Raw genomic sequence first — 25,023 nt, forward strand, 5'->3', positions numbered from 1 at the left:
AAACCTCATCTCCTCTCACCAGGACAAGCACAGTGCCTGTTTCATCTGTGGCTCCAGGATCTTCCTGGGCCTGGTTTAGGTCTGGCATCAGCATTTGCCCACCTGAACCACATCTTGAATGATTACCTTTGCAGGACTGTCAGGGTCTACCAAGCCTGGCCTGTGTAGGGATATGGCCCAGAACCATCATGCCAACAGCTGTATTTGAAGACCACTTTCAACTCAGGCAGGGGGCTGGCGGGCCCCACCCTGGGATCCAGACAGGCACCAGTCATATGACTGTGCATCTCAGACCCCAGAGGCTGCTGCTGGCATCCCTGTCTCTTGAAGCCAGTTCCACAGCTAAGGTGACAGAGTAGCCATCAGAGACAGTTTCTCTGTCTCTGAGTTAAGGGTGATTAAGAGCACATGAGGGGAAACTGGGCCAAGGCTTATCTAAGCCAAAAAGAGATACTCCAGTAACAGACTTGGCCATGCTCCAAAAGGAGTGTCTTGTGATAGCCTGCCTGGGAGGTGGATAAGCCCTGTAATTATCTGTGTGGCCAGCACTACACTCGACAGTTCATGGGGCCTCCAAGAAGTTGACCGTCCTCTGTCCTTTAAACCATTTATGCTTCTGGGTTTTTCTTGTATTTTAAAATCACAAAAGTATTCCAAAAGACCACCTACTGGGAGCAGTGCCAGGAGTCAGCACACCAGCAAAGCATCTGAACTGGCAGGTGGGGGCGACAAAGGAAACAGACATCTGATGGCTGTTTACAGCAGGGGCCAGGGGAACATTTGTCCAGTCAACACCAACTGACCTCAAGTCCATGGAGGGACTGGTTCTCCTCAGTGGGAGAGAGGCTCAGGGGCTGAGCAGGAAACAGGTTTAAGAAGCCAGCAGTGCTGAGGACTTTGGTACAGGCTGCAGGGAGAGGACGATGAACTGGTCTGAGTGGACAAACCTGGAGATGGGGAACAGTACCTGGTGGGACTGCAGGCCAATGATGGAGGAGTAGGCCTGGATAGTTACGTAGATCTCTGGCTGGAAGTCGATGAGAGATCCAGGCACTCGGAAGGGCTGGAGCAGCCCGCAGAGGCAGCGGGACAGGGCATGGAAGACTTCATCGAACAGGATCTCCCCGGTAGAATCATCCTGAGGAGATGCACAGAGAGATGGCTCAAGGGCATGCAGAGATAAGCAGCTTCCACGGGTCTGCAAACTCCTACCTTAGGGCTGATCATGTCCCAAGTGCAGTGCCACATAGGGAATGGGGTCCGTCTTTAGGCACCCACCGTCCCTTTCTAAGCCTTCTTCTACCCACAGTGGCGGGCTGAGATCACTGTTCATCTCCCTGAGGCCTCTCACTCTCCTCCCCACCCCTACCCATCCATTCTCCCTACTGTCTCCTTCCAGTCACTTACCACAATGCCAGTAGATGGGCTGAGGTCCAACTCAATGACAAATCGATACTGCCATGCCAGGAAGGTGACGCGGGTGGAAGGTACGAGAAGGAATGGCCTTGGGACCACTGCTTCATCTGGCTGCCACCCAGGGGGCAGCACACTGAGAACTTCCAGCTCCTGCTCAGACTGAAGCTGCCAATTAGGATGGAAAGAAAAGGAGAGGGTCAGGGAAGAATCACCCCTTTCTTCCCAGGACCTGCCTTCCATACCCAAGATGAGACCCCACCCCTGGCTCTACCTCTACAATCCAATCACCCTCCTCCATATGCAAATTAGCAGTCACTCGCTCCTCCCAGACTCTGAGACCTCAGAGTTGGCCTCCCTCCTACCTGTTTCCAAAAAAAGATTCTGGGCTAGCCCCTCAATACCCTGTCTTTAAGCCTCACCAGTAACTCCTGTGGTGTGGCCTGCACAGTCTGATGTAGATGATTGAGGAACCACGCCAGGCGAACATTTCGGGAGATTCTATAGTCCTTTTTCATCAACAGGAACACCTGCCCAGCCTCTTCCACCTGGGGACAAAGAGACATTAACCCAAGAAAAAAAGCACCAGAGCCAGCGCTGTGGTACAGTGGGTTAAGCCATAGCCTGTAGTACTGATTCAAGTCCCAGCTGCTCCACTTCCACTCCAGCTCCCTACTAATGTGCCTGGGGAAGCAGTGGAAGATGGCTCAAGTTCCTGGGCCCCTGCACCCACGTGAGAGACCCAGAAGTTCCTGGCTCCTGGCTTCGGCCTGGCCCAGCCCTGGTCATTGTAGCCGTTTGTGGAGTGAACATGCAGATAGAAGATTCTGTTTCTCCTTCTCTCTCTCTGTAACTCTGCCTTTCAAATAAATAAATCTTAAAGGAAAAGAAAAAAGCACTGAGTTCCCAGTGTACAAAGCTCCCTGGAATCTGAGAGCCAGGGCAGCAGTGGGGAAAAGCTGACCCCTGCCTCCATGCAAGGTGTTCCCCAGAAGCGAATTCTCCACGCTCCATTCTCACTCTCCCCACAGAGATCTCTAGATAGATGAGGTCACCTTTCTACATTAAGTTCCCGAAAATCTTTATGTGAGTTTCTTCTAGAAACTACAAGCCCCTGAGGGCACAGATTGTGTCTTCTTCTATTTTTGTGCCCTTGTTCTTGGCAAACTGCTTCAAACAGAGTAGATTCCCAGTAAGTCCCTGACGCATCTCAGGAGTGCCAGCCGGCACTACAGCAATCTTCACCCACTGACCGGCAAGCCCCTGGAATGCCTCAGAGTCAAGGCTTTGCGGGTTGCAACCTCCTATGCATGCACTCCCCTGCTGTCAAGACCAGCTTCTCCCAGCTTCCTCACTGGTGGCCACTTCAACAATGTTCCACCAAGCACTCAGGGCAGGAGTGGTGGTGCAGAGGGTTAACCTGCTACTTGGGAATGCCTGCATCCTATGCTGGAGTGCTGGTGTTGAGTCCTGGCTCCTCCACTTCCAATCCAGCTTCCTGCTAGTGCCCCTGGGAGGGCAGCTGCTGACAGCCCAAATGCTTGAGTCTCTGCCACCACATGAGAAATCTGGAAGGAGTCCCTGGCTCCTGGCTTCGACTTGGCCCAGCACATGGAAGATTTCTCTGTCACTCTGCCTTTCAAATAAACCAATCTTAAACAAACAAACAACAACAAAAAAAAACAAAGGGCCAGCGCCATGGCTCACTTGGCTAATCCTCCGCCTGTGGCACCAGCATCCCATATGGGCGCCGGGTTCTAGTCCCAGCTGCTCCCCTTCCAGTCCAGCTCTCTGCTGTGGCCTGGGAAGGCAGTGGAGGATGGCCCAAGTGCTTGGGCACCTGCACCCGCATGGGAGACCAGGAAGAAGCACCTGGGTCCTGGCTTCAGATCGGTGTAGCTCCAGCCATAGCGGCCATTTGGGGAGTGAACCAATGGAAGGAAGACCTTTCTCTCTGTCTTTCTCTCTCATTGTCTATAACTCTACCTGTCAAATAAAAAAAAAAAAAAGAAAGAAAAAAAAAAAAAACAAAAACAAGCATCAGACACCTAGTCCATCAGCCACTGTCCTTCTATAACACAAGCAATGCCAAACCTAGACCTGGGATGAACATGGCATTCTCCTTTCCCACACACATTCACAACGGTTATTCTATGGCAGAAAGAAACTCATCGCCTTGCCAGTGGTGCCAACTCTTGCATGCCTTTCCCAGTCCTGACTTCTTCCTGGACAGCAGCCCTTCCAACTCCCCACAGAAGGTTTTCCAGTCTTCCTACCCCTGCGCTCCCAGCAGATGATGTTGCCTACTGTTTACAGGGAACGTAAGGCTCAACTGGTCTGAATTCTCCCAGTGTTTCTTATCCTCTTACTCTTGCCTGTCCTGGACCAATCACAAATGTGTCCTCTTGAATCCCTGACAAATGAGGGGAAAGACATCAGGATTGAAGAGAGGGTGGCAGATGAGAAATGAAGAGAAATCAATGGCTGCCTGTTGAGAAATGTGATGTTGGAAGGAACTGAAGACATGAAGAGGTGGAAAAAGCCCTGGGGAAGCCAGAAGACAGGTGCCAGACGTCAGGAAGCAGTGTGCAGAGCAGGGACGCAACGGCTGGAGATGCAGAAAGTCTCTCTTCCCTAAGATGCACGGAAAGGAGAAAAGATACAGAAACAGATGCTGGGATATGGCAGGAATGACAACAGAAGGCAAGCAGGAGGAAATCATATCTGTTGAGTACCTAAAATAACCCTAAAGAGGTTATGGGTAAGAATTTCAGATTTAGACAACCTGGGTTTGAACTGCAGTTCAGCCACTTGTTAGCTGTGAGATCACAGAAAAGGTACTTAAGCTCTTTAAGCCTTGGTGTCCTCAGTTTTAAAATGGAAATAATCCTAATATCAATCTAAAGAGCTGTTATGTGGATCATAGGAAAACGTGTACATGAAGCACTCAGCACTATGCCTGGTACTTAGTAAGATCCTAAGATCTTAGTAAGACCCTAACCCACTGCATTGCGGTACAGTAGGTTAAGCCTCTGCTTGCAACACTGGTATCCCATATCATATTGGCAGTTCAAGTCCAGGCTACTCTGCTTCCAATCCAACTTCCTGCTAATGGGTCTGGGAAGGCAGTGGATGATAGTCCAAATGCTTGGGCCCCTGCCACCCATGTGGGCAACCTGGACTGGGTCCCTGGTTCCTGGCTTCAACCTGACCCAGCCCTTGCTGTTAAGGTCATTTGAGGAGTAAATCAGCAGATGGAAGATTTCTCTCTCTCTCTCTGATTCTCTGCCTTTCAAATAAATCATCTTTAAAAATAAAAAAAATATTTTAGAAAAGAAATCATAAGAAAAGTAAATAGAGTAGTATTACCAGGCCAGGCACTACCACAGCTCCTTCACATAAGTGAGATCATTAAGTCTTCACAACAGATTTAATGAGAAAACTGAGGTCCGAAAAACTTAAGTGATTTAACATCAACAGTTGGTATAAGGCCAAGAGTCAAAGCAAGGCTTGATGAGCTGTAAAACCCATCTACTCAGAATGACAAATGACTAGAACTGGAGACTTAAGAGTAGAAACCATTATAAATCTCACAAGAAAGGACATGATGCTGGTATTAAACAGACAGGATACCGTGACCTAATTGAGCAGACAAATTTACAAATTACGATGGGGCTGGTATTGTGGCACAGTGGGTGAAGCAGCAGCTGTGACAGCAGAAGCTGTCAGCAGTGATGCTGACATCCCATATGGGTAGTGGTTCAAGTCCCAGTTGCTCCACTTCTGATGCAGCTCCCCGCTGACGGCCTGGGAAAAGCAGCACAAGATGGTCCTAGTGCTTGGGGCCCTTCCACACAAGCGGGAGATCTGAATGAAGTTCCTGGCTCCTGGCTTCAGCCTGGCCCAGCCCTAGCCATTGTGGCCATCTGGGGAGTGAACCAGCAGATGGAAGTGTTCTTTTTCTCTCAAATAAATAAACAAATCTTTAAAAAGAAAAAAAGAGGAAGGGAAGGGAAGGGAAGGGAAGGGAAGGGAAGGGAAGGGAAGGGAAGGGAAGGGAAGGGAGGGGAGGGGAAGGGAGGGGAGGGGGGGGAGGGGAGGGGAGGGGAGGGGAGGGGAGGGGAGGGGAGGGGAGGGGAAGGGAGGGGAGGGGGGGGAGGGGAGGGGAGGGGAGGGGAGGGGAGGGGAGGGGAGGGGAGGGGAGGGGAGGGGAGGGGAGGGGAGGGAAGGGAAGGGAAGGGAAGGGAAGGGAAGGGAAGGGAAGGGAAGGGAAGGGAAGGGAAGGGAAGGGAAGGGAAGGCTATGATGTGACTGCCTATCATTCTGTGTTTTATCTCTGCAACACTGAAAATCACGCTTCAGGATAAAGACTGTCTACATCTTCAACTGCTGCATCCCTGCTCTGTACACACTGCTTCCTTGTAGTGTACTAAGGTACAACCTGGATTCGATTTTATCCTAGCAGGCCCAAGAAATAAATCTTTTAGGGGCTGGTGCCATGGCGCAGTAAGTTAATCCTCCATCTGCAGCACCAGCATCCCATATTGGTGCCGGTTCTCCTCTTCCAGTCCAGCTCTCTGCTATGGCCTGAGAGAGCAGTAGAAGATGGCCCAAGTCCTTGGGCCCCTGCATCCACGTGGGAGACTGGGAAGAAGCTCCTGGTGCCTGGCTTCAGATCAGTGCAGCTCCGGCCATTGCCGCCTTTTGGGGAGTGAACCAACAGAAGGAAGATCTTTCTCTCTGTCTCTCTCTCTCTGTCTGTCTGTAACTCTACCTCTCAAATAAATAAATAAATTTTTTTAAAAAATTTAAAACAAAGAAATAAACCTTTTAAAAAATAATTTAAATAACCACCCAATTTCTCTCTGGCTACTGCATGATTTAGAAAGACCCCTCTACTCACTAGGGGAAATGACAGAGGCATAGACTAGAGTGGCCCAAAGTAGTCATTCTGAGAACTGCAGGTCCCCAAAGAGATAAAGAGTTGCACTAGAATGCAAAGCCATGCTGCCTTTCATTGAGAAACTGTTAAGAAAAAGCAACTGCAAAGAAAGTCAGCAAGACTAAGCAGTGAGCTTCATTTTATTTCAGGAGGTATTAAGATAAGAACTGGTGATTAACCGGAAGTGAGGACATAAGAAGAAAGTCATAAAAAGGAAGATATCAAAGATGACCAGATATCCTTAGATAAGTTGCAGAACAATTTCCAAGTTACCTAGAAAAAACAGAGGGCCAGTGTTGTGGCACATCAGGTTAAGCTGCTGTCTGTGGTACCAGCATCCCTTATGGGCACTGATTCAAGTCCTGGCTGCTCCACTACAGATCCAGTTCCCTGCTAATAGCCTGGGAAAGTGGCCTAAGTGTTTGGGCCACTGAAACCATGTGGGAGACCCAGAAGAAGCTATGATTTCTGGTTTCCGCCTGGACCAGCTCTGGTCATTGCAACCATTTGGGGAGCAAACCAGCAGATGGAAGATCTCTCTCCTCTCTGTTTCTCCCTCTCTTGCTGTAACTTTTTTAAATGAACAAATCTTAAAAACAAACAAACAAACAAAAAAAACCACCACAGTTATTACCATCATTTCTCACTCCCCCTCAAGGTCCTATGAAATTGTATATTCTTATTGCCACACTCCTGAAAATAGAAAAGGGGCCTGGTTATTGTCAAAGAAGCAAATTGCAGCAATTATTTGCCCTCTTTCTCTGATCCCTTTTCTCAGGGTGGGAGACTGATAAACCAGGGAGCCTCCCCTTCAGGACTGCCTTGGCTGGGGTGGGTTATGGTTTAAATGAACTTTTTCAACTGTGTCAGCTCTGCTGGCTCCCTGTCAAAGTTCTTATCTAAAGGATGGTTTAGGCTCAGAATAGTATCAGAACAGAAAGGCATCCTAATTCAACAGTCCTTCCTGTTTCATTACCCTATCCCCACAGCCTGGTGCAATGCCTGATACACAGGATATTCAATTAATTTTGCTGAAGAAGCAAATTGTGTTCTATGCAAAGCAAACTGGACTAATCACAGTGAATACAATTCTTCTCTAGATGAGATGATTTTTTGCTTATTTGTTCACCTGAGAGAGAAAGACACCTCCCATCTGCTGTTTTATTCCCCAAGTGCTCCTAACAGCTAGTGCTAAGCCAGGCCCCCTCTGAGAACTCAATCTGGGTATCCTGTGTGGGTGGCAGGGACCCAACTACTTGAGCCATCACCTGGTGCCTCCCAAGGTGCACCTCAGCAGGAAGCTGGAATCAGAAGCAGAGCTAGAACTTCTAACTCAGGCACTTTGATATGGGATGAAGGGATCCTAACTGGCAGCTTAACCCTTGTGCCAAACGTCTGTCCCAGGATAATTTTGGTTTTTTAATAGATGTATTTACTTATTTAAAAGGCAGAGTGTGAGAGATGGAGATGGAGGGGAGCTTTGATTTGTTTCACTTCTCCAGTTGCAACTGTCAGGGCTGAGCCAGGCTGAAGGCAGGAGTCAGGAACTCCAGCTGAGTCTCCTACATGGGTGGCAGAGGCCTGAGCACTTAGACTCTGCTTCCCAGGTGCATTAGTAGGAAGCTGGATCAGAAGGAGAGCATCCAGAACTCAAAACCAGCCCTCTGATATGAGATACCAGCATTCCAAGTGGCAGCTTAACCCACCATGACACCATGCCAGCCCCCCAAGATAACATTAACCTCAGTCTTGATACTAACTTCCTTTTGTTTTTTGATACTTAGTAAAGACTTTTCTAAATGCCAGTCAGCTTCAGCCACTCAAAGAAAAAACACGGAGAAGAGTTTAGGTCCATATTGGGCCAGGGTTAAAAGCAGTGAGAACATTTAAAGACAGAATTGGGACACTTGGTCATTCCATCTTCTAGGACTAAATTCTTGGCAATCCAGGTTTAATAAGTGAAAGGTAGTTGAAAGTGGATATTGGCTTAGTGGTTAAGATGCCTGCATCTCACATCAGAGTGCCTGGATTTGATTCCTGGTCCCAGCTTTTTGCTAATGCAGACCCTGTGAGGCAACAGGTGATGTCTCAAGTAATGGGTTCATGTCACCCACACAGGAGATCTGGATTGCTATCTTGTGGCAAGACAAAGCAGGCTTTTGGATCCAGAGACCTGGATTCCAATCTAGTTCTACTACTTGCTACCTAGGTGATCTTGCACAGGCTGCTTAATTTTTCCAGGCCCTAGTTTCTTCATGGATAACATATGGACAAAAATAACTTCATACAGATATTGCAACTCAACAGGAAAGTCAGAACCATGGTGGCAGAAGGCTATCGTTCTTTGGAATATTTATTGAGGCCGACATAGCATTTATACCAAGATGAATAAAATATAATCAGGCACTGTACTGCATACATACCATGTAACTATCAAGACGAATGCCACATGGTCCAGTGCATTCATTTATTTGTCTGCTGTTTTTCTGCACCTGTCCCTTCATGACTACGGTCTGAATTATTTTTTGAGGCTTTTCTAACCTTGTGCTATTATCTTCTGTTAACAGATTCACAAAAATGATGAACATTTCCTTGCCTTGAACTGCTTGGAATCTCCTTTCCGCCATATTTCTGCCAGAGCCCTGAACCTCCAGCAAGGCCTCAAGCTGCACCTTCTCCTCCAGCCACTTCTCTCACCGACCCCTGCCGCCGGCAGTGAAGGGCATGCACTCCAGCACTGGAGTACCTAGGATTAACCGCTCCGCTGTTCTGCTGCTCGTTAGCTACACAGCTTTGCAGCTGACACTTTTTGTACCCTGGTTTCTGCATCTGTGAAATGGGGATCACAACACGCCTATGTCAGGAGAACTTTCTGAGGACTCGGGGTTAACTACTCTCGTCGTCCTACTGCATCTGCACGGGAAGCTGCTTCCTCTCGGTTCTCTGAAGGCGCCACACTCCTTCTTACCTTAAGAGCTTCACCCTGCCCTTCCCTGGCGTGCTGTGCCTCTTCTCATCACCAACTTCTACACGTTCTTCAGCCTTAGCTTACATGTCATTCCTCTGAGGTGGCTTTCCAATCCACCCTCCCCCACCCCCGACCTCTAAACAAAGTAGGTTAAATCCCTTTTAAACACCCTCATTGGCTCCTTTGCAATATTTATTATCATAATTCAATGTCTATTTACTCCATAAAGATAGGGAACATGTCTTACACGGTTCTGTATCCACCCTGATACTTAGCACAATTCATCAAGCATTCTAGGCATCTGATGAATCTATGATTTCCTAAAGCTGACTGTGCCCAATCTTTCTCCTGGATTTAATAACTTCCGAAGCCAGTCACTTTCTCATGCCCAGGAGCAGAACTTTTTCTCACTACCTTTACCTTCTGAGATAAAATTTTCAGAAATGCAAATCAAAAACTGAACCGATGCTTAACTTTTGGCTGAATGAGACATAGGAGTGTGTGTGCGTGACTCGAAATTACATTCTATCTGTACTGTTCAATATGGTAGCCCGTGTCGCTCCCCCTCTTCGTGGAGGAACGACACTAAACCCTGCCTAGGCTTCATATCCGAGTCACGGCACCATTATGTCGCTCCCCCTCTTCGTGGAGGAACGACACAGGACCCTGCGCTGTTCTTTCGTCTGCTCGGCCCTCCCCGGGTTTGCTGCTGGTTCTTCCCGGGTTGGCTACTGTCCCTTTCACCTCCGTGGAAGGGCGGTTCCCCCTGGCCACTTTCCCCACTTCCGCAGGGGAGCGGCACACTGCCAGCCGGCTCTCTCGGGGGCTGCACAGGTGTTCCTTCAGATGTTCCCCTTAGATGTTCCTCGTGCATGTTGTCTCTCTCCTCCTTTATAGTCCTCTTCCACCAATCCCAACTCTGCTACCCACACGCCGAGTACGCTGCTCTCCTCCAATCAGGAGCAGGTCCTACAGTTTATTGGTTGAACTGGAGGCAGCTATGTAGAAGCTGTTTCTCCCTTCTCAGCGCCATATTGTGGGAGAGCAGATGCATAGAATAAGTCTTAATTCCAGTAACTTAGTCTAGTCCGAGTTGCTCCCCACAAGCCCGTACCATTGAGCACTTGGAACTTTGCTAACCCAAAATGAGATGTGCTCTAAGTGTAAAGTACACACTGGATTTTAAAGACTTGGTTCAGGGCCAGTGCTGTGGCATAGTGGGTTAAGCCTCTGCCTATGGTTGCTGGCATCCCATTCAGTCTGTGTCCCAGCTGCTCCTCTTCTAATCCAGCTCTCTGCTATGGCCTGGCAAAGCAGCAGAAGATGGTCCAAGTGCTTGGGCCCCTACACCCACATGAGAGACCTGGAAGAAGCTCCTGGCTCCTGGCTTCAGATCAGATCAGCTCTGACCATTGCAGCCATTTGTGGGAGTGAACTAGTAGATGGAAGATCTCTGTCTCTCCTCTCTCTGTCAGAAACTCTGCCTCTCAAATAATCTTAAAAAAAAAAAAAAAAAAAAAAGACTTGGTACAAAAAAAGGATGTTAAATATCTCATTTTTAAACATTTGTTACACATTAAAATGATGCTACTTTGGAAATTGTACGCTAAATTATTTTACCTGCTTTTTAAATTCACTGTATAGCTATTATGAAATTTTAAATTACATATGTGGCTTATATTAAGGCAGGAGAGTACTATTTTAGACTACTTGCAACATTCCTCAATTTCCTCTCATTTTAACCCATAACAAAACATACTTCAAATTGTTTCATGATTTTCTCAATACTGTTATTTCTAGTGCATGGGCTGTCCCACCACCTCTGTATAAGTGTCTGACTGTTTGCAAAAAGAGCATAGCTGTTTTTGATTGTTGGGTCTCACCACACCAAATCCTAATAAACTGGAGAGTTGCTATCCTGTGACTACTTTATTATTTATACTATAAACATAAAGGTTAAGAACACAGAGCCAGGGCCGATGCTGTGGCATAGCAAGTAAAGCCACCATCTGTAGTGCTGGCATCCCATATGAGTGCTGGTTTGAGTCCCAACTACTCCACTTCCAGTCCAGCTCTCTGCTGTGGCCTGGGAAGGCAGTGGAAGATGGCCCAAGTGCTTGGGCCCCTGTACCCGTGTGGGAGACCCAGCAGAAGCTCCTGGCTCCTGGCTTCGGATCTGCCCAGCTCTGGCCATTGCAGCCATTTGGAGAGTGAACCAGCAAATGGAAGATCTCTCTCTCTCTCTGCCTCTCTAACTCTGCCTTTCAAATAAATAACTAAATAAATGAATCTTTTTTTAAAAATTGGTGGTGGGTGCTGTGATGAAGCCGGTTAAACTGCTGCCTCAGACACCTGCATCCCCATCAGAAAACAAAACAAAAACAAAAACAAAAACAAACAAACAAACAAAAAAAAAAAAACAAAAAACCGCATTGCCAGACCACCTATTTTGGAATCCAGCTCTAATATTTAATACTGTGTAGCTTTGCTACTCATAACATCTCTGAGCCTCAGTCTCCTTAACTGAAAAGGGTGGAGAGGATGAGCTGCCATTGGTAAACCGCTTACAATGGCAGCCGGCATGCAGGTAAGGTATACTATTTGTATTTTTTTTTTTTTTTTTTTGACAGGCAGAATTAGACAGTGAGAGAGACACAGAGAAAGGTCTTCCTTCCGTTGGTTCACCCCCCAAATGCCTGCTACGGCCGGCGCTGCACCAATCGGAAGCCAGGAGCCAGGTGCTTTCTCCTGGTCTCCCAGGCGGGTGCAGGGCCCAAGCACTTGGGCCATCCTCCACTGCCTTCCCGAGCCACAGCAGAGAGCTGGACTGGAAGAGGAGCAACCGGGACAGAATCCAGCGCCCCAACTGGGACTAGAACCTGGAGTGCCAGCGCCGCAGGCGGAGGATTAGCCTAGTGAGCCGCAGCGCCGGCCTATTTGCATTCTTACACACATTCCTCACTGTTCCCATCTGTTGGTATGTTCTCCAACAGTGCTGGGCATCTCTACCCAAATCTGGGATTTTATGCTCAGATTTTCTAACTCCAAAAATCTGCTACTCTCAGGCGTATGTACAGCACTTGACCTATCTTACTTTTCAGTTTTCTTTTCTGAAAATGAGAATGGATATTGTGCAAACGTGAATGACACAATGTATGTAAAGTTGCTTGCATGGTCCTTGGCATCTGACAGAGAGAGCTTAAGCCTTTTCTGGCTTCACACACGTGATTCTCACAACAGACTAACAACAAAGAAACAGAATCCAGGAAGTTAAGACTTGCCCCAGGCTTCAGAGAGAGCTAAATAGCAGCGCTAAAATCCGAACTGGGTCTCACTCCGAGCCAAGCCCCCCCCCCCAATAAAACCAAAGCTGCTTTCCCCATCATGAGTGCTAGAACTAAATTAACTCGTGCTGTTTACTGCACGCCCGTGTCTGAAGACACGCACCGGCTGCTGCCGTCCAGCGCACTGAAACCGCGACAGGAACCAAATCACAGGGTTTATTAACACCACTGTCACTAGGTCAAGTCGGCGACGCGGAAGAGATTTCAGTAAGCACAACAGAGCGAGCGAAGCATTTCTCCTCCAGCCTCCGGAGGAAAGAACGGACTGCGGGGATGCGGGGCTGCACGGGTCCCTGCCGACGCTACGCGGCCCGGCCGTCCGCCGGCCAGGAGGCCGAGGTCGCGCCTGCCCGCACCGCCCGCTCCTCCCGCTCGGGTCTCAGGGCCCAGCGCTGCGCCCGCCCGCCCCTCACCTCAGGCTCCGGGCGCTCCGAGGCCATCACACAGCCTTCCCGCGCCGGCCCGGGCCAGTGAGGCAGATCCACTGTTGACCCCTGACCGGCTACCTCAGTACCGGGCCGGAACCGGAAGTCGGTGGGCGGGCCAAGTCCCGATTTCCTTGATTGGTGGACAAAACCTTCAGAAACTGGGAAACCGGAAGAGGAAGTGGTTGCGGCTGCCACGGCTGCCGCAATGCAGGTGAGAAGCGGAGTGGGCCTAGTGGCAGCTAGCTGTCTTTGGGTAACGCAGCGAGAGTGAGCTGGCTGCGGAGAGTTAGGAGTTGGACCGAAGAGGAGAGGGCGGAGGCAAGAGGACGCGGGGCTAGGGCAGAGGGGAGACGAGGCCAAGTGGAGAAGCGGCGCGGATGCTACGTGGGGGCGGAGTCCGCTGACAGGGGAGAGACTAGCAAAGTCGGGAGGGCGGAGGCAGCCGCCGCTTGTTTGGGGCTGGGAAAGCATCAGGATGTAGTTTGCGAAAGCCGAGATACAATCCAAGGGAGACGGCCCGAGAGAGAGATGAATTGGCTCAAGCCTCAGCCTAGGCTGTTGGATGCAGACGTAACGGCGAATCTGCAATCGGAGAGAAGCCCGAAGGGTGAAGGAATTGTGGGCCGAGCTGGCCAGAAGCTAAATTGTTATCAACTGAAACCTTGGGTGAAACCCAAGATGATGCTCCTGTCAGGCGCAGTGTGGGGTTGGCATCATTTTTCCCAGTCTGTGCCTGAGAGTTATTAAGACGGAGGAAATGAAGTAAAACGGAAGATACCCCCCCACACCGTGGGAAGGGACTGCCTGCAGACCCCCACTACTTGACATTGCTTGTCATGTGAGCTGGGTGGGTGGTTTTGCTTTTCACTTGTCGCTTTGCTTCTTGGATGGGGCAGTGTTTCAGTAAGTCCTTCTGGGTCAGCTGAGCTTGTGAAAGAGGCACAGGAATATTGGCACAGAAATAAAGGAGAAAGTTGAAACATCACCCACTAAGCACGAATGAGGAGCGAGGGGCAGGGGCGTGCAGAACTAGGGTTCAGAGAAAGCTTCATGTCCAGGCAGATTTCGCAGAGGCTGTGCTGTTGACAAGAACAGGGCAGATTCTAGGACGAAGGAAGCTAGGGCACACGTGCCACAGAAATGTGCATAGGATGATGAATCCCAGGCATTATGTCTGGCAGGAGTTTCTCAACAAGGGAGAGTAGGGCACGTGCAATACAGAGGAAAAGCAGGCCTGGATTTGGAGGTGTGAGAGCGAGAATCAGTTGGTAGGAGGACTTAAGGTCAGGTGAAAGGTCTAAGGGTTGGTGCTGTCTGTAACCCAAATACCAAAGATAGAAAATAACCTGGCTGTCATTCCAGTGAGATCCGGTGTTAGCCAACTGCGGTTGGCATACTCTCTCCGACGCTTTTCAGCCTTCTTCTAAAGGTGTCATGCTCATATCTCTCTGGGTAACCAGCCCATCTCTGTTGGTGCAGAGGGAGGAGAAGCAGTTGGAGGCGTCATTAGATGCACTGCTGAGTCAAGTGGCTGATCTGAAGAACTCACTGGGAAGTTTCATTTACAAGCTGGAGAACGAGTATGACAGGCTAACCTGGTAAGGGTTGCCAGGGCAAACTGGGGAGGGCTCCTGACGAGTAGTTCATCTCTGATGATGTAACCATTTATCAGTTTGCAGATGTCGGGTAATTTGGAAAGAGCTTGGTTTCCCAACATTTAGTAAGTGAAGTTTGGCTGAGGGCCTCCGTGGCAAGGAAGTAGAGAGCGGCCCAGTTTCCCAAGCCACGTTCTTTCTTTCTTTCTTTCTTTTTTTTAATTTTATTTTTATTTATTTGAAAAGTAGAGATATAGACAGAGAGAGACAGAAAGGTCTTCCTTCCGTTGCTTCACTCCCCAAACAGCCACTACAGCCGGCGCTGCGCTGATCCGAAGCTAGGAGCCAGGTGCTTCTCCTGGTCTCCCTTGCGGGTGCAGGGGCCCAAGCACTTGGGCCATCCTCCACTGCCCTCCTGGGCCACAGCAGAGAGCTGGACCGGAAGAGGAGCAACCGGGACTAGAACCTGGTGCCCATATGGGATGCTGGCACCGCAGGTGGAGGATTAACCAAGTGAGCCATGGCACCGGCCCAGCCACGTTCTTTCTAGCTTTTGATTCTTTTTTTTTTTTTTTTTTTTTTTTGACAGGCAGAGTGGATAGTGAGAGAGAGAGACAGAGAGAAAGGTCTTCCTTTTGCCGTTGGTTCACCCTCCAGTGGCTGCCACGGCTGGTGCGCTGCGGCCGGCGCACCACGCTGATCCGATGGCAGGAGCCAGCTGCTTCTCCTGGTCTCCCATGGGGTGCAGGGCCCAAGCACTTGGGCCATCCTCCACTGCACTCCCTGGCCACAGCAGAGAGTTAGCCTGGAAGAGGGGCAACCGGGACAGAATCCGGTGCCCCGACCGGGATAGAACCCGGTGTGCCAGCACCGCTAGGTGGAGGATTAGCCTAGTGAGCCGTGGCGCTGGCCGCTTTTGATTCTTACCCTTTTCATCTCTGGTCAGGAGTTCTCTCTCAGTGGGTCTTCCCACTATATCTCAGTCCATGCTGGATCTCTTGCCACTGATGTGGCTGTCTTTTAGATCCAGCCTACTGCTGAAGTATGGCTCCTGTTTCCCGGCAGAAAGGAGGCTTTCACCCAGTTTCTGATTTTTTTTGTCATAGAATAGCCATGGTTCCTGTTTTCCAGTGTTTCTCACCCCATTCAAACAATGAACTGCCTTTTTCTGCCTCCGTCAGGAGCTGAAAGCGTGTCCCTCTTTCCTAACCCCGCATTCCTGTTCCAGGTCTGGGTCCTGCCGAGGCTCGTGATGGGGATGAGTCTTTTGGGGGTCAGTCTCAGTTTTCCTAATCTGAGGACTTGTCAAAGGTTATCTCACTGGGAGACACCCCAGGGAAGGGCTAGAACATTCTGACACTTTCTTACCACCACTAGGCCCTCTGTCCTGGACAGCTTTGCCTTGCTTTCTGGACAGTTGAACACCCTGAACAAGGTCTTGAAGCATGAAAAGACACCGCTGTTCCGCAACCAGGTCATCATCCCTCTGGTGTTATCCCCAGACCGGGATGAAGATCTCATGGTAAGAGAGTAAAAGGGGAAACTTGGGAAATTACATTCTTAGGTGAAAGCCTAGGGCACGGTTGTCGATTGGTTATTCTAGAAGTTCTGAATGTGGGGTAGTTCATGGCAGTAAGAAGCAGGGCTATATTTTGGAGGCCCTGCTTTTTGTCTTAGAGTAGGGAAGCAGCTTCCAAATAGTGCTGTAATAACCTAAGATCTGTGTTACCAAGGCAAAGATCTTTTCTGGGGCTGGCACTGTGGCCTGGCAGGTTAAGCCACTGCCTGCAATGCTAGTGTCCCTTATGGGCTCCATTTTGATTCCCGGCTGCTCAACTTCTTTTTTATTTATTTATTTTTTTTAAGATTTTAATTATTTGAGAGGCACAGAGAGAGAGGTTTTCCATCTGCAGGTTCACTCCCCAAATGGCTGCAACCACTGGAGCTCTGCCAGTCCAAATCCCGGAGCCAGGAGCTTCTTCCGGGTCTCCCATGGGGGTGCCGGGGCCCAAGAATTTTGAACCATCTTCTACTGCTTTCCTAGGCCATAGCAGAGAGCTGGATTGGAAGTGGAGCAGCTGGGACTTGTACCAGCACCCATATGGGGTGCTGGCATTGCAGGCAGCAGCTTCACCCCTATACCACGGTGCTGGCCCCATGCTCCACTTCTGATCCAGCTCCCTGCTAATGTGCCTGGGAAAGCAGTAGAAGATGGTCCCTATCAAGTGCTTGGGCCCTTGCACCCACGTGGGAGACTCAGAAGAAGCTCCTGGCTCTTGGCTTCAGCCTGGCCCGCCCTGGCCTTTGGTGGCCATTTGGGGAGTGAAACAGCAGTTGGAAGATGTCTCTCTCGATCTGTAAATCACTCTTTCTTTCCTTCCTCCCTCCCTCCCTCCCTTTCACCAGCAGATGGAAGATCTCTATCTGTAACCTACTCTTTCTTCCCTCATTCCTTCCTTCCTTTTTAAGGTTTATTTTATCTATTTGAAAGAGTTACAGAGAGAGGTAGAGACAGAGAGAGACAGGCAGGTCTTCCATTCACCAGTTCACTCCCCAAATGGCCACAATGGCCAGAGCTGGGCCAATCTGAAGCCAGGAGCCAGGAGCTTCTTCCGGGTCTCTCACATGAGTGCAGGGGTCCAAGGTCTTGGACCATCCTCCACTGTCTTCCCAAGTGCATCAGTAGAGAGCTGGATCAGAAGTAGAGCAGCCAGGAATCAAACTGGTGCCCATATGGGATGCTGGCACTGCAGGCCAGGGCTTTAACCCACTGTGCCACATTACCAGCCCCTATAACTCTGACTTTCAAATGAATAAATAAATCTTAAAAAAAGAAAAATGTCTTTTCTCTCCAACATTTTTCTCAAGCAAAAAAATCTTTCCTTTGTGACTTTGTTTGTTCTGGGTTTAATTAAAATATGACAGAAAGAGTTATATTTATCACTAGGCTGGTGAGATAGGGATGTGAGAAAACAGAAATGAAACGTGGAGTAAAGGGGACAGTGTCCTAGGAAGCTAGATATTGTGTCTCAGGTTGTATTTTCTTGAATATTCAGTGTTTGTCTGTGGAAGGGAAATCGGGGTAGGGTGAATCTTCCTCGAGTATGTAGTAGGATCAGTAAAATCTGTGTTACAGAGGCAAACTGAAGGACGGGTGCCTGTCTTCAGCCATGAGGTGGTCCCTGACCATCTAAGAACCAAGCCTGACCCTGAGGTTGAAGAGCAGGAGAAGCAACTTACGACAGATGCTGCCCGCATTGGTGCTGATGCAGCACAGGTTGGACCAAGTCACTGCCCCACAGCCCCTGATCCCCATCCCATCAGGAGAAGCTAGGCATTACCATTCCTGCCTGATAGGAAAACACAGTTGGTTGTACCTAAGTTGCCTGTGGAAGAGCCCAAGAAAGAAATTTTTCCATAATCATTTCTTGTTTACCCTAATCTGCACCAATATGTGTGTGTTACAGAAGCAGATCCAGAGCTTGAATAAAATGTGCTCAAACCTTCTGGAGAAAATTAGCAAAGAGGAGCGAGAATCAGAGAGTGGAGGTAAGAAGAATTGGTGGCAACATAGAGGGAGAATGGTGTCAGATCACTGGGATAGGAATGGTGGTTTGGGTAGTGGTGGAGTGAGGACTTGGGGATGAACTGCTTAGGAAAGAGTTTGTGTCCATTCTGTTGGCCTTTTACATTCAAGTCCAGCCCTGGTGCAATGGGAAGAAATGGACAAAGGGAGAAGGGAGAATTCTGATACAGGCCTGGGGATCCTCTGGCTCTTCCTCTGGGTTGGGAAAGAGTCAAGATGCTGCTAAAGCAAGAACTCCAACTCTGGTGCTCATCACTGGTCTTGCAGCTCCTAGGTGCAGTCCAGGGCCAGAGGCCTACTTCAGGGTCCACACTTACTTTTTCTTCAGGTCTCCGGCCAAACAAGCAGACATTTAACCCTGCAGACACCAATGCTCTGGTGGCAGCTGTTGCCTTTGGGAAGGGGCTGTCTAATTGGAGACCTTCAGGCAGCAGTGGTCCTGGCCAGCCGGGTCAGCCAGGAGCTGGGGCCATCCTTGCAGGAGCCTCGGGACTACAGCAGGTGCAGATGGCAGGAGCTCCAGGCCAGCAGCAGCCAATGCTCAGTGGGGTGCAGATGGCTCAAGCAGGTCAACCAGGTAAGGTGACGGGGCTTAGAATTCAGCTGACTTTAAGCAGGAGCGTGGAGATAAATGGGGTTGTATGGGTTCCCCGCATCCCCAGGCTTGGAGATTTCCTCCTTGGCACCGTGACTCAGAAAACAGTTTTTAGAAGTAAAACATGTCATCTGGAGTCGATGAGCAGGAGACTGCTGAGATGCGTTCTGACCCCTCCCACTAGTGTCCCCTGTCACCTCTTTCCTACAAACGCCTTTAGGGAGGGAGCTGGGTGAAAAACCATACCTCTGGTCTGTGCCAACCAGAGTCAGGTGCCACAGAGGTTCTGAGATGATAAAGGAGGTGGCAGAAGGGAACCTGAGAGACCACATTTCTGATTTGTTGTGAAAGTCTTCCCTTGCTTCAGAGGTCTTTCTTCGTGTTCCTTTTAGGGAAAATGCCAAGTGGAATAAAAACCAACATCAAGTCAGCTTCAATGCATCCCTACCAGCGGTGAGTGTGGCCAGCAGCCTCCACTCCCAGGTGCTCTTTGCGGAGTTGGGCAGTGAAATTACCTTTTGCTCAAGGCTTACCTAAATGGATACAATAAAAACATGGGCTTTCAGCAATAGACAGATTGCAGCACCACCGCTGACTGCTTGGACTCTGGGCAAGTGACCTAATTTTTCTGAACCTGTGTTATCATTTGTAAATGGTAATCATACCTACCTCATAGGGTTGTTGTGAGGATCAAAATGAGAGGATGAATGTGAAACCACGAAATAATAGGTATTCAATAAATAAGTTTCTACAGTCACTTTTCTGCACTGCCCTCTGTGAGCCTTGATCCAGAAATTACTCTGATCTCATACTGCTTCAAGTCAAGGGTGAACTAATGGGCACAAGATTAAATAAGCCTGTGCTTATTTTGTGCTGCCAGAAACTGTGGCCGCCTTGTGTCCTTGGGGGCGTGCTGTCCCTGCAGCGCCTCCTGCGCAGGTTCTATCCAAGCTGCGGGTGAAGAGGTCCCTGGCCTGTGGCAGGCCACCCACCTGCAGCTCTGGTGAAGCTTAGGCCTGCTCCACTCTCCGTCCTCTACAAAGCCTGGGAAATAGGTAAAAGTCGCCTCCCCTTTACCCCACCCTCTACACCTGAAGGAAGGTGTGGGGATTTCTCGGAACATGGCTCTACCAGGCAGGACCACGTGGGAGAGTTTTCCTTAGCACTTGGCAAAGGAACTTCTTCCTTTGGTCTCATTTTTCTTATTTTGGAGGAAGAGGGGAACTGTACTTCATGCTGTCTTTCGTTAGGGTTTGGTTTTCCTCACAATAGTTGTAGTTTCTGGACTCTGGCCAGGGTGGCTTTCCCCCTTCCCACTAAGCCTGTGGTTCAAGTAAGAGCCAGATTGATGTGGGAGTGGGCAGCTCCAGGCACTTTGTCTGCTTTTGTGAGTTAAAGAACAGTGAGTTTGGCCATCCAACATCAGCTGCCTTTCTAGCACTCCTTTGTGGGCAAGGGCAGGGGTTGAGTCAGCAGAAGTGGACCAAAGGATTTCTCTGAATAAAGTGATTTAAATTGACGTTCACTGGCTCACAGTTGTCTGACGCAACTTGAGAGCGAGCCCTGTAGGGATCAGCAGCAGTTTCCAGAGTGCTGCAAAACAATTCTAATTTGTTCTTCATGACAAATTTTCTTCCAATCAGCTTTGATCTAAAAATCCCGAGACTTCTCTCCTGCTCTCCCTCTTCCAGCTACCTGTTTTCTCTTCTCTTCTGCCACACACTGGTACTGTGGCATTTGTTCAGTGCCAGACAAAATTCTGCCAGGCTGTGGCAGCAAAGGACTAGAAAAGTGGTCCCAGATGTCACATCCGGTCCTGTTCATCAAAACAAGGAATGGCCTCCACAAAGCCCAGCAGTGAGAGTCCTGTCATCAGCTCTGAGGCAATGCCAGACCTTTTCCCGACTTGAGCAGTTCTGACCCACTTGTGTGTTTATCTTCTCACCTCTTCCCTTCCCACTGGGAGGGCAGAGCTCACTGACATGGCACCGAGCTCAGGCAGGGCTTCTCTGAAAGCCCCGAGCATCTTTGGTGACCACTGTCCTTTACTCCACCGAGAGTCCCTCCTGTTGAATGGCACCAACCCTGAGCTTGTTTGTTACCCCAGCCCAACACTGACTTCATTCCCACAATACTGTTGAAGTGGATTCCTTGTTTTCAGGTGGAAATGTCCTCCTGCCCCAACAGGAACCTGGACAAGACCTCGCCTACAACCTTCCTGTGTCCTGTGTCCTTAAGCAAACACTCCTTTGTTGGGAGGCACTCACCTCTGATTTGTCCCTCTGGGAACATATACTCCAGTGTTTTTGTTTTTTTTTTTGTTTTTTATTTTTTTGACAGGCAGAGTGGACAGTGAGAGAGAGAGACAGAGAGAAAGGTCTTCCTTTTGCCGTTGGTTCACCCTCCAATGGCTGCCGCGGCCGGCGCGCTGCGGCCGGCGCACCGCGCTGATCCGATGGCAGGAGCCAGGAGCCAGGTGCTTTTTCCTGGTCTCCCATGGGGTGCAGGGCCCAAGCACCTGGGCCATCCTCCACTGCACTCCCGGGCCACAGCAGAGGGCTGGCCTGGAAGAGGGGCAACCGGGACAGAATCCGGTGCCCCGACCGGGACTAGAACCCGGTGTGCCGGCGCCGCTAGGCGGAGGATTAGCCTAGTGAGCCGCGGCGCCGGCTTTTTTTTTTTTTTTTAAGATTTTATTTATTTATTTATTTGAGAGGTCGAGTTACAGACAGTGAGAGGGAGAGACAGAGAGAAAGGTCTTCCTTCCATTGGCTCACTCCCCAAATGGCCACAATGGCTGGAGCAGCACCGATCTGAAGCCAGGAACCAGGAGCTTTCTCCAGGTCTCCCACATGGGTGCAGGGGCCTAAGCACTTAGGCCATCTTCTGCTGCTTTCCCAGACCATAGCAGAGAGCTGGATTGGAAGAGGGGCAGTCAGGACTAGAACCGGCACCCATATGGAATGCTGGCACACAAGCAGAGGGTTAACCTATTGCGCCATGGCGCCAGCCTCAATATACTCCCATTTTCAGATCTTACCCCCGCGACATCCCCTCCCCAGTCCTTTGGAGTACACAGACCTCTGTAGCATCTCCCATGTTGGGGCCCTTCAACCCAGCAAACACCTCCGTGCAGGGTATGTATCCCCCACTCCTAACATACTCTGTCTTAAGAGGAGACGTGCAGAATTTCCTTCAAAGAAGAGGGCATGACAAGCTTACTCACTGAGATTTAGGATTTGCAAAAGTGCCTCCCTTGCCCTACACAGGTAGTATTCCTCTGTTTCTGACTTTGCTCAGGGATTGTGCTTTCTCAAACTCTTGGGGCCCTGTAGAAAGAGATTAGGTCATTGTCTCCCAGATTCATGTCTAGGATGGAGAAAGAAACAGCAGCTTTGAAACCTCAAGCGCTCACTACAGCACAGAGTTCACGGTGCTGAAGGTGGAAGCTTACTGACCCAATGTCAGCATAATACCCAGGGCCTAGAACCTCTCCCTCCGTGGCTCTGCCCTGAGGCTGGCATCTGGTCACTGCTGAACCTCCCCTTTGCTCATTCCCCAGGTCACCCCATTCTCTTCCCACTTCTGGTGCTCATCACTACCTGTAATGGGCTCACCTCACCTAACTACATTTTTGGGAAACATCTAAGATGGTTTGTAGTCAAATGCTCCTTCCAACTCCATGAGTCTCAGGACTGAGATTGAGCTAGAAGGGGTGTGATAGACCCCCTGTCCTGCCGCTGAAGAAAAGAAACTAAACTGCAGGAATGCCCCAGTGCAAGGCTGGCCCCTTTTCCCACCCCCTCTAACCTCCCCCAGCAGCTGGAAACAACCTCTCCCTTTGTCTGAGCTTCTTGTACAGAATAATCCGCCTTATGGACAATGTATTCTCTGTGTCCTGTGGACACAGGAGCCGTGTGAGCTGATCCCAGCACCAGGCAGGACGGAGGCTGAGTCCTTCCAAATGCCCACCCTTAGTCAGCTCCTACTACTGTCCAGAGGAACTACAAAGGTCGTGCTCCGAATTTGGGGGATATCCCGTTGAAGTACTTGAGCCAGGAAGAGGACCAGAGGCTGTGGTCCCTATTCTGTTCAGTCTTGAAGGTTCACGGTGCCAGCCTATAGATAGTTGATGAGAGTCTTGCCTGAAGATCTCAAATACACAGTGGTTAACGATTGGAAAGGGTTTGCCCTGGATATGGGGCTTTCTGACTGGAACAAGGCAAAATAATCCATCTGACAGATCATGGTCCTCTATCCCTACATGGGTTGTCCCACAGGACAAACTCGCTCTCATCTTCCCTTAGCTTTTGTCTGTTTTGCTCCCACATGTCACTGGGGCAGATCCAGGGTTCTCACTGTGGTTTCTCAGTGAGTTACATGCTGTCAGCATGTCAGACACCATGTGAACATGGCAGCTTCCCCAAGCACATCATGGACGAGACAGTTCTCTGGGCCTCAGTTTCTCACCTGGCTAATCTCAGTGATTCTTTCCAGCTCTCAAGTCACTGACCAGGTTTCTTAAGTCCACTTGTCCCTGAGCATTTTTTTGTTGGTTTCCTCACTTATGTGATTATAAAATAGATAAGCCAAGTTGTTCCTAAATCAGTCCCTGAATCTCTCTAACACCTATAAGGTGTTTCATATTTTTCCTGTCACCTACAATTTAACACACCAACATCCCTGTAGACTGTAACCCTAAAGCTTTTCTTGCACATCATTCTCTAGCAAAGACTCATCAAAGAGGTGCTAAGTTATCACAGAGATACATGTACGTCAGAAGTTACCTTCCCACTCAGACATCTCCTTCCCCTGGGTAAAATATATGTTCCAGAGAAACTCCTCCAGTACAGGCATTTTCCACATGACAACAGCCTTCCCTGATGAACCAAATACAGTGTCCTAGGCCACTGCCCTTGCTACTTGCTTTGCCATCCCATTGCTTTTTGCCATCATCCTAATTTCTCTAGTTTGTGGTCATTTTGATTTTTGACCATTTCTTGTCCACACCTGACATGTAGACCATCTTGTGTTCTTTTTGATGATTACTCAGGATTACACCCATTTTCATGGCTGTGGTTAATGTTCCTTTAGAGTTCTTTACAAGTTAAAGATCATTTGGGGTTGGACGGTGCAGAATTGTGGTGCATTGGGGGTAAGCTACTGCTTGGGATGCCTTCATCTCATACCAGAGTGCCCGGCATTGAATCCTGCCCCTGTCTCTGCTTTGGATCTAGCTTCCTGCTGATGCACCTGGAGGCAACAGGTGATGGCTCAAGCAGAGTCCCTGCCACCCTTGTGAGAGGCCCAGATGGAGTTCTTGGCTCCTGGCTTCAGCTTGGCCCAACCCTGTTGCGAGCATTTGGGGGCTGAACCAATAGATGAAAGAACTGTCTCTTTCTCGCTCTGCCTTTCAAATAAATTTTAACAATGAATAAACATCTTTTTAAAATCAGCTATAAAAAAATCCTTCAAAAAACTTTTTTACATTGAATTGTCTTTTTTTTTTTTTTTTTGGAAGGCAGAGTCAGAGAGAAGAAGATAGAATCTTCCATCTGCTGGTTTATTTACCACATGTCTAAAACATCCCTGGCTGGACCAGGCTGAAGCCAGGAACTAGGAATTCAATCCAGGTGTCCCACATGGGTAGCAGGGACCCTAGTACTTGAGCCATCACCTGCTGCCTCCCAGGGTGCGGCAGAGCCAAGACTGGAACACAGGCACTCCAGTATGGGATGTGGGTGCCCCAGGTGGCTTCTTAATCAGGGCACCAAACGCCCGACCCTCTACCAAAATCCTTCAGCAGCTGTATTTTTTTAAGATTTTATTTATTTAGTTGAGAAAGTTACAGACAGAGAGAAGAGACAGACAGACAGGTCTTTTATCCCCTGGTTCATTCCCCAAATGGCTGTAATGGCCAGAGCTGAGCTGCTATGAAGCTAGTGCAGGGGCCCAAGCACTTGGGCCATTCTCCACTGCTTTCCCAGGCCATAACAGAGAGCTGGATCACAAGACGAGCAGCTGGGACTAGATCTGGCGCCCATATGGGATGCCGTAGCCGCAGGCGGAAGCTTAGCCCACTACACCACAGCAATGGCCCCCACAGCTGTATTCTTGAAGACCCTGCAATGACTATCTCTTCTGCCACTCAT

General features: G+C 49.3%; 2 protein-coding genes across 10 annotated transcripts in view; one reads left to right on the top strand and one right to left on the bottom strand.

Annotated features, from left to right (window-relative positions):
• The window catches only part of SZT2 (SZT2 subunit of KICSTOR complex), a 50,163-nt gene extending 36,931 nt beyond the window's left edge, over nt 1-13,232 (bottom strand). For all 7 annotated transcript variants that reach the window (XR_011390751.2, XM_051856595.3, XM_008265405.5 and 4 more), the window contains exons 1-4: nt 13,081-13,232; nt 1,836-1,961; nt 1,408-1,581; nt 968-1,138 (exon numbers count right to left, since the gene is read on the bottom strand). Coding sequence is in view for 6 of the 7 variants with exons in the window: in XM_051856595.3 (XP_051712555.3) it covers nt 968-1,138; nt 1,408-1,581; nt 1,836-1,961; nt 13,081-13,107 (498 nt within the window). In the remaining variant the exon portion in view is untranslated. The remainder of the gene's footprint in view (nt 1-967; nt 1,139-1,407; nt 1,582-1,835; nt 1,962-13,080) is intronic.
• A 23-nt stretch (nt 13,233-13,255) lies between these two features.
• MED8 (mediator complex subunit 8) lies at nt 13,256-19,628 on the top strand. 3 transcript variants are annotated; one of them, XM_089337424.1, is made up of 7 exons: nt 13,256-13,413; nt 14,575-14,693; nt 16,068-16,212; nt 17,827-17,967; nt 18,158-18,239; nt 18,605-18,853; nt 19,264-19,628. In XM_089337424.1, the coding sequence occupies exons 3-7, from the start codon at nt 16,210-16,212 to the stop codon at nt 19,326-19,328; spliced, it is 540 nt and encodes a 179-aa protein (XP_089193550.1). In that variant the 5' UTR covers nt 13,256-13,413; nt 14,575-14,693; nt 16,068-16,209; the 3' UTR covers nt 19,329-19,628. The 3 variants fall into 3 exon arrangements, with proteins under 3 accessions (XP_089193550.1, XP_089193549.1, XP_008263632.1); XM_089337423.1 differs by having other exon boundaries at nt 13,256-13,306; nt 14,458-14,693; XM_008265410.4 differs by having other exon boundaries at nt 13,256-13,306.
• The last annotated feature ends 5,395 nt before the right edge of the window (nt 19,629-25,023 follow it).

Source organism: Oryctolagus cuniculus, chromosome 7, assembly GCF_051225735.1.
Source record: "Oryctolagus cuniculus isolate XC-2025 breed Fujian yellow rabbit chromosome 7, ASM5122573v1, whole genome shotgun sequence".
NCBI lineage: Eukaryota > Metazoa > Chordata > Mammalia > Lagomorpha > Leporidae > Oryctolagus > Oryctolagus cuniculus.

Excerpts from the sequence above, each read along its gene's own strand:
- MED8 (XM_089337423.1), top strand. The coding sequence starts at position 14,530 with ATGCTCATATCTCTCTGGGTAACCAGCCCATCTCTGTTGGTGCAGAGG. Across the intron at positions 14,694-16,067 it reads GAGTATGACAGGCTAACCTG|GCCCTCTGTCCTGGACAGCT; the intron begins GTAAGGGTTGCC and ends TACCACCACTAG. Across the intron at positions 18,240-18,604 it reads GCGAGAATCAGAGAGTGGAG|GTCTCCGGCCAAACAAGCAG; the intron begins GTAAGAAGAATT and ends CTTTTTCTTCAG.